Source organism: Polyodon spathula, chromosome 16 (assembly GCF_017654505.1).
Source record: "Polyodon spathula isolate WHYD16114869_AA chromosome 16, ASM1765450v1, whole genome shotgun sequence".
Taxonomy (NCBI): Eukaryota; Metazoa; Chordata; class Actinopteri; order Acipenseriformes; family Polyodontidae; genus Polyodon; species Polyodon spathula.
In genome coordinates, this window is record NC_054549.1 from 34,246,888 (window position 1) to 34,261,210 (window position 14,323).

General features: G+C 37.2%; 2 protein-coding genes across 2 annotated transcripts in view; one reads left to right on the plus strand and one right to left on the minus strand.

Moving 5' to 3' along the window:
• Positions 1 to 4,237: 4,237 nt before the first annotated feature.
• LOC121329352 lies at positions 4,238 to 6,285 on the minus strand. The gene has a single exon (XM_041274921.1). The coding sequence runs from the start codon at positions 5,832 to 5,834 to the stop codon at positions 5,184 to 5,186; it is 651 nt and encodes a 216-aa protein (XP_041130855.1). The 5' UTR covers positions 5,835 to 6,285; the 3' UTR covers positions 4,238 to 5,183.
• Positions 6,286 to 11,526: 5,241 nt separating this feature from the next.
• Positions 11,527 to 14,323, plus strand: part of LOC121328480 (isoleucine--tRNA ligase, cytoplasmic-like) — a 36,834-nt gene continuing 34,037 nt past the window's right edge. Inside the window, exons 1-6 of the mRNA XM_041273165.1 lie at positions 11,527 to 11,591; positions 12,707 to 12,832; positions 12,963 to 13,119; positions 13,390 to 13,509; positions 13,711 to 13,793; positions 14,091 to 14,208. Coding sequence (XP_041129099.1) covers positions 12,714 to 12,832; positions 12,963 to 13,119; positions 13,390 to 13,509; positions 13,711 to 13,793; positions 14,091 to 14,208 — 597 coding nt within the window. The 5' untranslated portion in view covers positions 11,527 to 11,591; positions 12,707 to 12,713. The remainder of the gene's footprint in view (positions 11,592 to 12,706; positions 12,833 to 12,962; positions 13,120 to 13,389; positions 13,510 to 13,710; positions 13,794 to 14,090; positions 14,209 to 14,323) is intronic.

Genomic DNA, 14,323 nt, shown 5'->3' on the forward strand with positions numbered 1-14,323 from the left:
CCCTGCTAGAACATGTGACACAAATCTCTATTAGAAACGAGAAATACATGAGTCGCTTTGGAGCCTATCCCCCCTACCCTCACACACGCACACACTCGTGGATTCTCATTAAGCACTTCCTGCAAAGGCCAGTAGGATAACAATGAACACTGTGTGTCAGTTCCTTTTAATTCAATGACCAGTTATATTGTCCTATTCCCTTCACAAACTGCTCAAACAGGTAATCTTTGTAAACGCCAATGTTTACCATAGAACTAACAGAAATGCATTTCAGATATGCAGATGATTTATTTTACATCACCCGTACCTGTTTTATGTTCACCAATGTATTTTCTTCTGGGAGAGGCAGTGTAACATTAAGTGTTAGATGCATAGACTATGAATATATTAGACTCCTGTTTAGATTTCAGCAATGCAGTTTTAAAGTCCATTATAACCAGCGAATTTGAGTTTGCTGGCGTTTGTGTGTGTGTGTGTGTGCACTGTGCACTTTGAAGACGTGTGCATTTGTGTGTTTTGTACCTCCTTTTTTAAAAGCACATTGTTTTAATATGATATGCTTTGAATTATTTATTTAAGATAATGATTCTCTCTGAACACACACAGTTGAAGGGAAAAAGGAATTATGAAAAGCTGTTTTCAAAATGGCCGCTCTAGTGCACTGCGGTTTGAGATCTGTCTTTTAAATCTGCAGGAAGAGCAGTTAACAAAAAACTAAAACATTAAAACAAGTGCTTTGGCTTTTTTGTTCTGTACCATGTCATGGATCTTTATTGCTGTGTTACCTGTTTCACATTGTGGGCAGTAATCCTTATGCTGCACTAGAGCGGCCATTTTGAAAAGCGTTTTATAACAGACCTTAAAGTTCTAAGTGTAAAAAGTTGTCAAGATGTTAACAGTGAAAAGAAGAACGCCAGGTACGTTATTTAAACAGGTGTAGCAACACGTGGGGACATATAACACTATATATTTGTCGGAACCCTGCTACTTTTAAATTTAAACACACACACAGAGGAAGAGCAACATGGAACTTTATAGGTCAAGGAGCTCAAGGGATCAGCTGTCAGACAGCAACATGTTTTAGTGAAAAAGAGGCTTGTCACCACCTCCCATACACTTTCCTCTAACCTCCTATATTATGATTGGATAGGTGGCCTGGGTGGGCAGCGTCTTGAGAGTCTGCAGCAGCCTCTGAAGCAGGGAGTGAAAGGGTTTTATAGTAGGGTTGTTAAGGCTTCTCTTTCCATTATTCCAGCAATCGTGCAGGAGGATTCTTGCACTTGTGTGGGGAGGAGGGTAGTTGGATTTAGAACAGCTTGATATCACAGACTACTGCACTGTAAAATAAAGATTAGAATTACACCGTGTAACAAATTATTATTATTTTTTTTGGTTCCTGGGTAGTAAGTGTTATTTCCTAATTGCTTATTGCTGAACTTATTAGTAAGTGTTATTTCCTAATTGCTGAACTTTCCAGTAATATAAATAGTAGTATAAATACAGGGGCCTTAAGCCCACCAGTTCAGTTTAGTTCCAGCTGCCTAAATGGATACATATCTGCATTTTTCTGAGATGGCATCAAGAGGCTGCAATGGTGGCATTCCTGATGGGTCTCCAAGGCGGTTTTACCAAGTTTCCCTGCTATCTTTGCCTTTGGGACAGCAGGGACACCAAGGCGCATTACCACAGGCTGGACTGGCCACAGCGGACCGAGTTCTCTGTGGGGAGGAACAACATCAAGTAGGAGCCACTGGTGGACCCCCGGAAGGTGCTGATGCCACCACTGCACATCAAATTGGGCCTTATGAAACAATTTATATTTATATTTATATTGGACTTTGAACGCCGCTACCGAGGACAGTATAATGAGAACATAAGGGGAGACTACATTTGGGGGCTGATTCCTGAAAGTGATTTACAGTATAATATACAGTATAAGCCAGAAGACCACACATTTGGTTCAGTCCTTTAGAGTGCGCGTGGTAAGTCACGCTAGTATTAAAAATGTGCTTTTCTTATCTGTTCACATCATTTTTGATTAACACAGAGTGATAGATTTTCAAAACTTTTTACTCCAAATTTTGCAATTTAGGAGGCTTCTGAGTGGCGCATCTGCTAAACGCACTCCACATGGAGTGCAGTATGTGCCCTATAGCCTGGACATTGCCGTTCAAATCCAGGCTATTCCGTTCCCAGGAGGTGATGCACAATTGGCCTAGCACCACCCAGTGGGAGGGGGGGGGGGGGAGTGTTGTCCTCCAAGATGGTTACATGGTGAGTCTGCAGTGTGAAAAGAAGCTGACGGCACATGCTTTGGAGGACAGCGTGTGTTCATCTTCACTGCTCCCGAAGAAATTCCTTAATTGCACCGTCCAAAACCCCAACCACTGTGGAAATAACCAGAATCGTTTGTAACATATTCAACATTTTAGATTTAGTAGGCTTGGCACGAATAATGACTGGATACTTGCTGTCATATCAAATCTCAGTTATATTGTATTCATACTTTAAGATCCCAAGAGAGATATAAGACTCTGAGATGCAGAAACAAGATGTGGAGGAAGTGGATTTGCGGCATCCAATCATTACAATCAGATACCAGCTGTAGTCGATGTTAAAACAGTCTGTTTGTTTGTTTTCCATATACAGTACAGTATATATATATATATATATATATATATATATATATATATATACATATATACATACACACACACACACACACGGATGTATGTTGTTTGCTATAATGTGTTAGGTGGTAATATGAATATTATTTATTGTCTTGTTACCTCTGTTCTTTTCAACCTAATAAGAGGAACGAGGAATGAATTATCATTTTACTCAAGTTCATTAATTGTCACTTACATGTCACTTAAACTGGAATATATGAATTACTTGCAGGGGAATTTAACCCAGCTTAATAAGGGAAAGTGAAAAAATAAAATAAAACATGCCCTTGTTCTGAGAAATAGCTTCTTTTAAGTGTGAATGTCAGTATGAATGCTTCTGTGAATGGCGCTTTAGTTACAGCTGAACTGACTTCTTGTGTCATGTGCATGACTTTACAGATTTCACACACAGCCCGTTTTACAAGTTGTAACATAATGAAATGGGAAGAGCTTTAAGGCATCCATGTCCAGATACAACATGAGGTCACTTTTTTCATGAGTGTAGAAAGGCTCTATTTATCCGTGGGAGCAGAATTTCTGAAATCAATAAAACTAGCAAGAAACAGCTTTGTTGCAGCTCAGAGGAGGTACATTATTAGCAGTTCCTTACCTGTTTGTGTTGTATAAATCATTGTATGCCTTTCAGGAAATGAACCTGTGCCCATTGAACTTATTTTTCTAAACTGGAAACAAAATATTGAAAAATACCTGAAAAATATGCGCCATACAATGAGCCATTCATTGCCCACGTCATAGATTATCATCTGAGCACCAAATCTGGTGCTAAACCTCAACTCCTGGTGGGGTGCTCTTTGTGTTCTGGGCTTGTCTATAAATATTTCTGGGGATGTATTAATGAAAAGTGCACCCTTTTTTACACATTATTATTTCTTCACATGCTTGAGGTGAGCATTTTATAAAAGAAACAGTACATTCTTTAATGTGTATTTTTTTTCTAGACTCAACATTTTTATATTTTATTCACTGAAATCCTCAATTCAGATATCTTCAAATACTACCTGAAAAAAACAAAAAAACAAAAAACAGAAACAACGAGACAAGCTGTTAAAACTAACAGCGCTGTACAAATGGAGATGTGACACAGAGTAACCTGTCAGCGTACAGTCCAGGGTCCAGAATTTCTATACTGGTTTTTGGAAAGCTGTCTTGCGCTCAGTGAACAATCATAGCTTAAAACTATTTCCCACATCCTGTTCAAAGCCACTGTGTCCCACTGCAATGCAAAGAACAGCAGTCTTGAGAAAGTGTTTTTTGCTAGATTACCGGCTTTAGCAAATGGCTCCCCCCTCACTCAGTCTAATTATGTGTTTGAAAGTTGTATAGACAAGGTGGTCTCAAAGAGATAATTCACTTTTTGACATGTTTCAAATGAGTTTTAATTATAACACTAAATACAATGTAGTAAGTTTCAAATAGTTGTTTCTAAAGTTTGAAATAAATGAACGTTTAAAAAGCAATGTATTTACCCCAGTCCTCATTTTTTGTAAGAATAAAAGTGCAGGAAAAGAAATAAACGTAAATCAGCAACAAGATTATTATTTTTCTGTTTTTTATTTATTTTTAAATATGTACATATTCCACAAGGCCTGAACATTTCAAACATATGCTAACATGTCCCTATGCCTCACTGAAAAAACAGGTTCCAGTAATCAGTCAGTCTTCTCCAAAATCCGCTCTGAACTGACCAGACACAGTTCCTTGAACAATGGTCTCTAATTAGTAATTATTGTCACCTGACTCTGCAAGTACGTAATTGATTACGTAAACTGGTGTCACTACATTCTTCCCTAGTCATCTGTACACGACTCCACCTTACCTTGTTGACAGTACAGTTTGTTTACATTAGCAAAGAGCAGGTAGAACTCTTAAAACTGGTGTATTAAATATATATTTTAAATAGCGTTAGGGGTCAATTAATTTACATCATGTAAGATACTTAAATCGATTTATATTTTTTACCTCTGCGTAAAAAACTTTTACTACATATACTCACTATTTCTGCCGCATTTTGTAAAATACTTAGAGACTAAATGTAACTAGCGTATGCCAATCTTAAACATGTGCAATGCATAAAAACGTGTCGTTCAGTATTAAAAAAAATATCACAAACAACTTATTAAAACTGTTCATTAATTTATTAAAAAGAAAGTTGAAACAGTTATGACAATGTCAACAAAAAAAAACAAATCGGTAAAGGGGGTGGAACAAAAACACCAACACAGTGCCAGTCAATCATTTTCTATTCGGAATAATTGGCTGTTTGGATTCACTCCTTCTCTCCTAACCCCTCCCCATTCAAAACACCAAGACAGACTTAATGGAAACACGTCACACTTCCAACACAAAATTGCATCGTTGTATCATTGCAACTCTTTAACTCCAACCCCCCATACCACAGTTTGGTTACAGTTACAAAATAAATACCTTTTGGTCTTTGTACAAAACAGAAACAAAATGCAACGAGGTCCTTTTTGTGTTTTACACGCGGTGTACTTAAGCAATTGTGTTACAGAATTCAATAAAGTCCTTTTGCATGAAATCTTCACTTTGCAACACGTCGTCTTCAGATGGGAAATATTGCATGCTCTCTTCCTGATCAATCATGTCACCAAAGCTGAAGAAATTGACTTCCTGTCGTTTTGGACGCTGCCTCGGGCAAAACTTCACCGAGGATGGTAGGGACGGATCGGGGCTGTCCAACAGCGCCCCCCTGGCGTTCTCGAGCACGCCAAGGTAGGAGTCCATGTCTGTGAAGTCCACCTCACAGTCCGACCCGCTGTCTGTGCCAACTGAGTCAGAACGCATGTGCAGCAGCTGGTACTTCTCGTGCATCAGAAACTGGTTCGTGTTTCGTGGGGCTCTCATACCTGGCGCCCGGTTCCCTTGCGCGTTGACAGGGCGCAGAGTCGCTCCCCCAAAAGGACGTGAACCTGGCCGACCGTGCTTGTTGTAAGGAGTCTGCTGCTGCCACGGTGCCCTGCCCACCTTCCTCCCACGCTTGTGCCATCGGTGCTTACCACCTCTGCCCCCTCTCCTTGAGGCATCCTCGAGTTTCTTTTGGCTGATGTCGGGTCTCTCGCTGACCGCCTCCCACTGGCACATCACGCCTTTGCCGCACATTACCACCTCTTCTTCAAAAAGCATAACCTGTTTGCTTTCCTCCTTACATAATCTTCACAGCTGCGAGACAGCTGCCAGGAAACAAAGAATGGGGGTTCTCTGTTGATTTCTTTCTTCACTCGTGGACAACAACACGAATCTCCCCTATTAGTCTACCTCTTCACGATCTTCTTTGTTTTTTTCTTGACCACGGGTTTTTTACGGTACATAGCCTGGTTGAGCTGTCTTGCAGGCAGCTTGACCCGGGTATGACAGTCTATAGGCTGGCCGTTACACCCCCTTTTTTTCTTTTTACTATTACTTTCAATGGGTAGGTTACGTGTGTCTTTGTAAAGCTTCAACGTTCAAAACGTCCTTGACTAACTAAGCAATTAAGCTTTTTTTTTTAAGTACAAATAGGTTTTACAGCTGTGTTTCTGTCACGGAAGTTTATACCGTCTACTCATTAAACTCAAGACAAATGTTTTGCTTAATGTTAAACAGCCTGCTGTCCTTCGTATTTATAGAGAGGGGTCCGCCAACTCTATTTCTCAAAAGGGGGAGTTCAAATTGTTAAAGACTACCGAAACCAATTCTGTTTAATTAAAAAAAAAAGTACCACATATGATACTTCAATATAAAAGTAGAGAATGCTTTTCATATTTTTCTCTTTTTTTGTGGAAAATAATGATTTAATTTGTGAAAAGAATAAAAATATAAACGTGTCACTCCCGACGTAAGCAATGGATTGACCTGCTTGGCTTGCAAAGTTCCTGTGTGCTACACATGCAAAATCCTTTCCTTTGCGTAAATGTTAGACTTTGTATATGAATTTCTTACGGAAATAGCGTAAAGGTTTGAAGAATAATATGACTAGCTCTATGTAGAATGGTAATGGAATTAGGATTAAACCATTATTTGAAATAGGAGCTGTTGTTTTTATATAGTAGAAACATTTCTAGATATACTTTATTACTGATTTATTTGTTACACAGTAAAACAACATTTATACTTCTAAAGCCACAAAAACACATTGTAAGCATAATCTAAACACACAATCTTCAATTTTGGGTTTAACAGTAACACATCACCACACCGGATAATAATATAGACTGTTCCAAAGATTTCATAAAAGGTGAATTTTTTAAACTTTTGATTTTGGTTAAACTTCTAATTGATTTATATTTAAAAGAACGTCATATTGAGCAAACCGATTCGTTAAATAAATAAGATTGATTTATATGGTGTAATTTTTCTACGTTCTAGTTTTTCTTTTCACAGAGAAGAAATGGAGGATGTTCATAACCTCTGTGATTAGTTTGTAGTTTGGGTTGGTTTTGACGACAGTTTCTTGAGTTACAGTGAGCATGTCAGCTCAATCAATTCATATGAACCTAATACAATTATTTTATTAAAACCATGCAAGGTGCATTGTCCAAAAATAATAAAACAAGCGAGGCTAAACAATAAACTAGTACGCAGCTGTTTTTTTGTAAATCTTATTTACGAATGAATCCCAAATTGCATTTAAATTTGTTACAAGACGTACATAATCTTGAATTAGGTTTATGAAATACGATGTTGTTAAAAACTGTGAAGAAGCCGTATGCTTAAGAAAGTTATATAATAAACACATAGTTTTTTTTTTTTTTTTGCATGGCGACGTGCAGAACATGTCTGTTCAGCCACTGTTTACTGTAATGGAGCTGTCCTCGGGATATACAGACCAGAGGCAGGGGGCTAGGGGGTGGGTGGTGAGTCGGGGCGACTGCATGTGTAACAGAATAGAAGAATACAAAACAGTTACGCCTGCAAGTAGAGTGCTAGTAAACATCACGGTTTACACGGGGCTCATTTAAACAGTAACTACTTAGTAACGTTAAGATACGTTTTATTGATTGTCAAGCTGCAGGTCTAACTTTAGAAATCAAAATGTCCGGTTGTTTTTTGCTGAGTCTGGAAATGGTGGTAAGAGGAGGGAGTTAAGCTAGAATAGCCTATGAAAGCACAGTTTCACATTTAAAATTTAATTAAAAAAAAACAAAACAAAACAAACAAAAACAAAAACAAATATAATAACAGAAATACATATTTTTTTTACAAAACGTTTCATATTCACTATAAAGGTATAAATGATAAAGCTGTGCTACTGCGCTAAACAGTTCCAAAAAAAACAATAGTAATTGGGATTGACTACAAAATAGAACCCGTATGGACTATTTGTTATGTACTTATTGATACAGTATGTGTGATGTTTTAATTAATTAATTAATTCGTGTCTGTGTGTCTGGATTTGTATTCCAAAGGGGCTAATCTGTAGAGCAAAATGTAAACTTGTGGGGGGAAAAAAAAACTGTACTGTATAAAATAGTTTATATTTTCTTCATGGCTAATAAAGTGAAAACTTTTTAGATGCTACTCAGTTATGCCAGTATATGTATAGCTTCAATCCAGTTTTCCTCTTTCTTTGCTTATAGAGACCTGATAAATAACAGCTCTTATTTATTGCATTTTAAGGGGACTGAGGCAGTGAACTAGGAAACAGCTACATCAAACCGACCATGCTAGATTAAAATGAATTTCAGTCTGACGTGGATATGCTTGAACATCACCCTTCCACTGAGCTTTGGTGTATAATATTCTCAATTGCTGGCTTTCACTGCCTTATATGTATTGTTACAAATGTCTTAATACACCTCAGCAAACTACTGGGAATTCGAAACGCAGCACCCCCTGATCAGTAGTGCCCCATTATTGTTCAATCTTTTATCAGTTGGTGTGGTGAGAAGTTTCTGTGTGCTGGAAATTCAAGAATGGTGAGCGCACAGCGTTATCTGGTTTGTCTCTTATTTTGAGTTAGCGTCCCATATTGCACAGTGCCCACTTCAGCACTGCTGTGCATGCAGGGAGGGGAAGGGAAAGTGTTAGAAAATATTAAAACAAAATCTGGAGTTCCCACTCACGTCACTGGAGGGGAGGGGGTCTCCATATATGCTGTTAAGTTTACAGGTTCTATTTTGAAGGTTTGTACTAAATACATTTAAGAGCAATATATTTGCTGTAATCAACAGTTGAACAAACACTAACAGAAGTGTGATATTTTTAAGCATAGCTGTAGAAGTATAACATTACTATTTATTAGATTAATTTTGAACTGGGCAGAGAACAGACGGATACAATTCATGTAGTATATAAAGGGAAAAAACATTGCCTACAGAGACATAAAAATGCTTTCTATATCAGGAGTTACTTTCCCTTTGTGTGTCAGCTTTCCTTTGATTCCAAATTTTGCCATTTCCTTTTTTTCAATTTTTTTCATTAATGAGAATGCTTCCAATTGAATTATCTGCATGGTAATAAATAAATAAACACAATGACAGAAAGTGTTCAGTGTGCATAAATATGACCTCACATTAATTGAGTTTGGATGCAGGGACCCCTAAGGGCAAACCTTTGAAGCATGGTGTCACCAAGATGTAAACTTCAGTAAAAGGGACTGAACCACTCCCCAGCCTATCCCTTTTCTACAGGCTTGTCTCCACATGTTCTGGTCTATGTGTTGTATTATTTCATGTATGGCTTCCTTTCTGGACAGTGAGTTAGTCCAAAATGATTCAGATTACTCAGTTAGTCATGAGCAAGGTTTGCTTACAGCACAATTCCTTCCTCCACCTTTTTTCCCCCTAGCACTGGATGGGATACTGACCGTAGATTGTATGGTAGGGCTTCCAGCTCTGAGCACACAGACTCTTACATGTCCAACCCTGGATCACACTAAAAACAACTTCTCACATTTCAGTGCATCTCATCTCAACATGTTCTCATGAATTATTGCTAAAGTCTGCAAACAAATGTTTGTCATGTTTGTCAATGTTTGGGCATCTTCTCAAAAGTCAAGGTTTTACAGAGTGAAAGATGGATTTAAACAAAGTGCCAGGTTTGCTGTCAAACCAGTTTTTGTTTTTCTAAACAAATAATGAACTGCCAAACAGGAGTTTATATGTTAACAGGTATTTTCAGTGCCATGACAAAATAGGCCACTCTTAAAACCTACATTCAAATATAGGAAAACCTCATAACCATGCATAGCTCCATCAGAACTGCACAAGTGGTATAGGCCACAATATAAATAAAAAGAAAGTGCTACATACCTCTGTGAAGCAGTGAGGATGCAGATTTAACAGCGTATCGGTTGTAAAGATTGTTAGTTGAGGGAGTCGTGCGTGACTATTTCCAAATAGGGTTTGTTTAGTTGTCAAGCAAGTCATGGAAATGTATCTTGTATAATAAATGAAATACATTAAAAATTACAACTGTAGCCCATTGCTTTTCAAACGCCATACGAAAGAAGAATGAGATACATTGTTTGCAATAATATTGTAATACAGATTTTAAATGTGCATGAGATGTTATGTAAAGTGTGGTACAGCAGAAAACACTGGACTGGACTGGCCTGACAATGTTAAGGGAGTAAAGAGATTTAGTCTAACATGAAAGCAGTGACAGTTGTTCGAGTTAATGTGGACTGTAAAGCAAAGCTTAAGAAGACAGTTAAAAAGCGCAGAGCCTGGTAAACAGGATAGGGAGCCAGAGGATAACAAAAACAAGCTGACACATACAAAAAATGATGCGAGAAAAAACAAGATTTACCAGTGATTACATCGCTGATCAACCAAAATAACAATTGAAGATTGTTCAGATACAGTGACAGTCAATGGGTAAAGTATAACATTAGTTTATGACATGGGTTGGAACATATTCATCAGTGTAGCAGCTGGTGATCTGGCAAAATGAATTGTGGGTGCCAGTTGGACAGTGGCCAGACTGTCTCTTTAAATAATCCTCAATACTTAAATGACAATCTCCTGGTGTGCCTTTCATCCTACATTGACAAAGCTGTTTCAGACTTTTGTTTTAATAAAATAAAATAGAAATAAACAAAGAAAAAGTATATATATATATATATATATATATATATATATATATATATATATATATAATTTCCTGTAGTAGAATTTCTAAAAGGAGTAGTCCTGTAGATGTTTTGTTTTCTTAGCGCGCCCTCTAGTGGATTTAAATGAGAGATGCCATGTATTTTAATTAATTCAAGTCATCTGGCTGGACTCTCCCTAGCCATGTCTCCACTGATTCTACTATTATTCTTTTGGCACAAGAGAAAGTGTCATGAACAATCAGACCTGTTTTTTTTGTAATTTATTTACTTTTTAAAATTTTATTTTATGAACTCCACCAGTTATTTAATCCAGAACTACAGTTTTCTTATACTCGACAGTCTCTGTTTTAAGTCTCCCAGTTCTACATTGCAATTGATAACAAGACACCATAACAACAATAATACTATAATTGGATAACTTTTACACACAATCGTGCTCTTAAAAAAAAAAAACACTAGACTACTACCGCGTCTAATATTTTCAATACATACGGTTGTGCTGCCGCAACACGTATTTTTTTTTCTATGGCCACTGTCAGTAAATATGATTTTAACTTTGTTGTGATCAAAGTAACATAGTTCACTTTATCAACATCATACCCCCTGTACTTTTTGTCCAGTTAGTAATTGTCACCCACAACGCTTGTTAAGACTTCACAGGCTTTCACAAAACTGTCAATTTGTACAACCCCCCCTCCCCCTTTCCACCAATCAGCAGCTTCATTTTAGAAGTTCTCTGATTGGCCTTCCAGAACCTGTCACCATAATTCTACTTCCGCTTCCGTCCATTCTTTCTACCAGTTGCATCATTTTCAAGACACCGGCTGCGGCTGCTGCTAGTTACTCATGTGAGTTTTTAGGGTTTTATTAAACTTTTTATTTGTAACATTTCAGTATGTAAAGTTTATATTTTATAATCCTTATTGTTTTATTGTGGAATGACGTTACCATGTCTCGCTTTGAGAGAAGCACTTCTTTTTTTAATTCTTTGAATTTAAACGATAGAGTCCATGGCAAGTTGCTTGTAATGTTGCTGGGTTTTTACAGAATTTCACTATTTCTTTACAGTATAGTCAGCCGGTCGAAAGTGTTTGGTGGCATGTCTTGGGCATATATTGGTACGGATGTAAACCTATGGAATATAAAACAGAAATTGAACTATGGGGAAGGACTTGCCAAATTAACAGCTTGACCTGGGCAAGTTTGCACTGTGTTTACTGGAAACTGTTTTCCATACAGTTCTAAAGTTTATATAGGTGGGCAAACATTAAAACTTTTTTTTTTTTTTGCATCGGGCATGCATTACCAAATAGCTGATTCCACAATTCTTAATGTAAGAGCTTTACATCGCATTACCGGCAAAATCTAGACGTATCTAAATGAGATTTAAAGACAGATAAGATATCTCCATATTCATCAGCTTATGACGCACTTAATGTCATGTGCTTAAAAAATTCCTTAGCAAATTTCATCAGGAAGATATGCAAATAAGTTTGAAATATATCCTCCCAATTCAAATTATTTTTCTGCCTGTCCTGTGTAAGACATGAATGAAAAAAAAAAAACTGTTTTTTTCAATATATTATTATTGTTATTATTATTATTATTAATAAGTATTTGTTAGCTTTTTGTTTATTTTACATGTAGTGAAGATAATAATTAGGTAATGGTAGGTATTAGTCACACAAAATATTTGATGAAAAGTACACTTTTTAAAGAATTCAGATTAAGCAAATATCTCTGATGGCTGGTTTCACCAATCCTCAGTAACACTCACTGTGGAATACCGTACCACTAGCAGGTAACTTTTCATGTAGGTCAGGGTCTGTGAAACCAGCCAACTGAGACTCAATGTCATTGAATGCCCCTCCAACTGCTTGTGACATTGATAATACCTTGAAGGCTTTGTTGTTCTGTTTGCCTTGTAATTGATACATAATTGATATGTCTTTTTATTAATCAGTGACAGGATGGTTCAGCCAGTCCCAGAAACCATTCATTTCCCCTCTGAGGAAGAGCGCATCCTCAAGCTGTGGGACGACCATAACTGTTTTCAGGAATGTCTGAAACAGTCTAAGAACAGGCCAAAGTGAGTATGAAAAGCAAGCTGTTTGTAAAATGAAACGCAATTTCTATTTGTCAAGTGATTTAAATCTGGCTACATTTCACAGAATTGTTTACTTTTAGTGAAGGTATTATATTAATGGTTAATGTTTCAGATTTACCTTTTATGATGGACCCCCATTTGCTACCGGTCTTCCCCATTACGGCCACATTTTGGCTGGCACTATAAAGGACGTTGTGACCAGGTTTGCGCATCAGAGTGGATTTCATGTAGACAGAAGGTTTGGATGGGATTGTCATGGTTTACCAGTGGTAAGTTTAGGTAACCTTTATTAACTTTTGAGAATTTTTGTGTATAAATTATGCTATTAAAACTGAAGTTGTTTGGTTTATGTTCAATTCGCACTTTTCACAAGTACTGCAGTACAGTAGATACTGTACATTCTGGTATTTTATTTCTCAAAACCAAGATAAGAAACTAGCCTTAATGTTTTATATTTTTATTTTAATGTGAACTTTAACGTACTGCATTTGGCATCCTGTTAAGATTATCAAAAAATGGTACAACGTCTTCCGTTACAGGAATATGAAATCGACAAAATGCTGGGAATAAAGGGACCAGAGGATGTGGCAAAAATGGGAATCGCTGAATACAACAAACAGTGCAGAAGCATTGTGATGAGATACGCGAGTGAGTGGGAGGTAGGTGTCTGTCTAGTGGCTGGTAAATGAGAAAAAGGGATGTCCAATGTATGGATTCCTGTAACTAGATTTTTTTGAATATATGCGGATAAAGCCAAGGTTTGAAATATGTCTCTGCATGAAATGCTTAGTATTAAAATATTAACACAGCTGTCCAGGACTTTTGGTCTGTAATTTATTTATTTATTTATTTGTAAACAGGCAACTGTGACCAGATTGGGGCGTTGGATTGATTTTAAAAATGACTATAAGACTCTTTATCCCTGGTTTATGGAAACAGTTTGGTAAGTAGAGGGCAGGGATTATTAATGTATTTCTCTTGGTTCAGTAAAAGCTTACTGTGGTTACATATATAACAAACACACAGACCTGACACATGTCTACAAAACATCTGGGCCACGACAGTGGAACAATGGATAGCCTACTAATGTCAAACCAAAGATTTTTGGATCATTAAAGCCCTGGGCTTGCCAGTAGTTTCATATTAATGACTTAACCAGTCTAACAAATCTTTGTTTGTAAGGGATCCACTTTTTATTTTGTATACACTGTTTTTTTTTTATTTATTTTTTTTAATTCAGGTGGGTGTTCAAGCAACTGTATGACAAAGGACTGGTGTACAGAGGGGTGAAGGTTATGCCATTTTCCACTGCATGCAACACTCCGCTCTCAAATTTTGAGTCTCACCAGAATTACAAGGTATTGCATAGGGAAAAGTACACAAGTCTGACCTGTGAGTTTCTTTTTAGGGATCTCTCAGGGGCGCTGTGGCTTGGATGGACAGAGTGACTGAAGGTGGTTTTTGTGTTTGAAT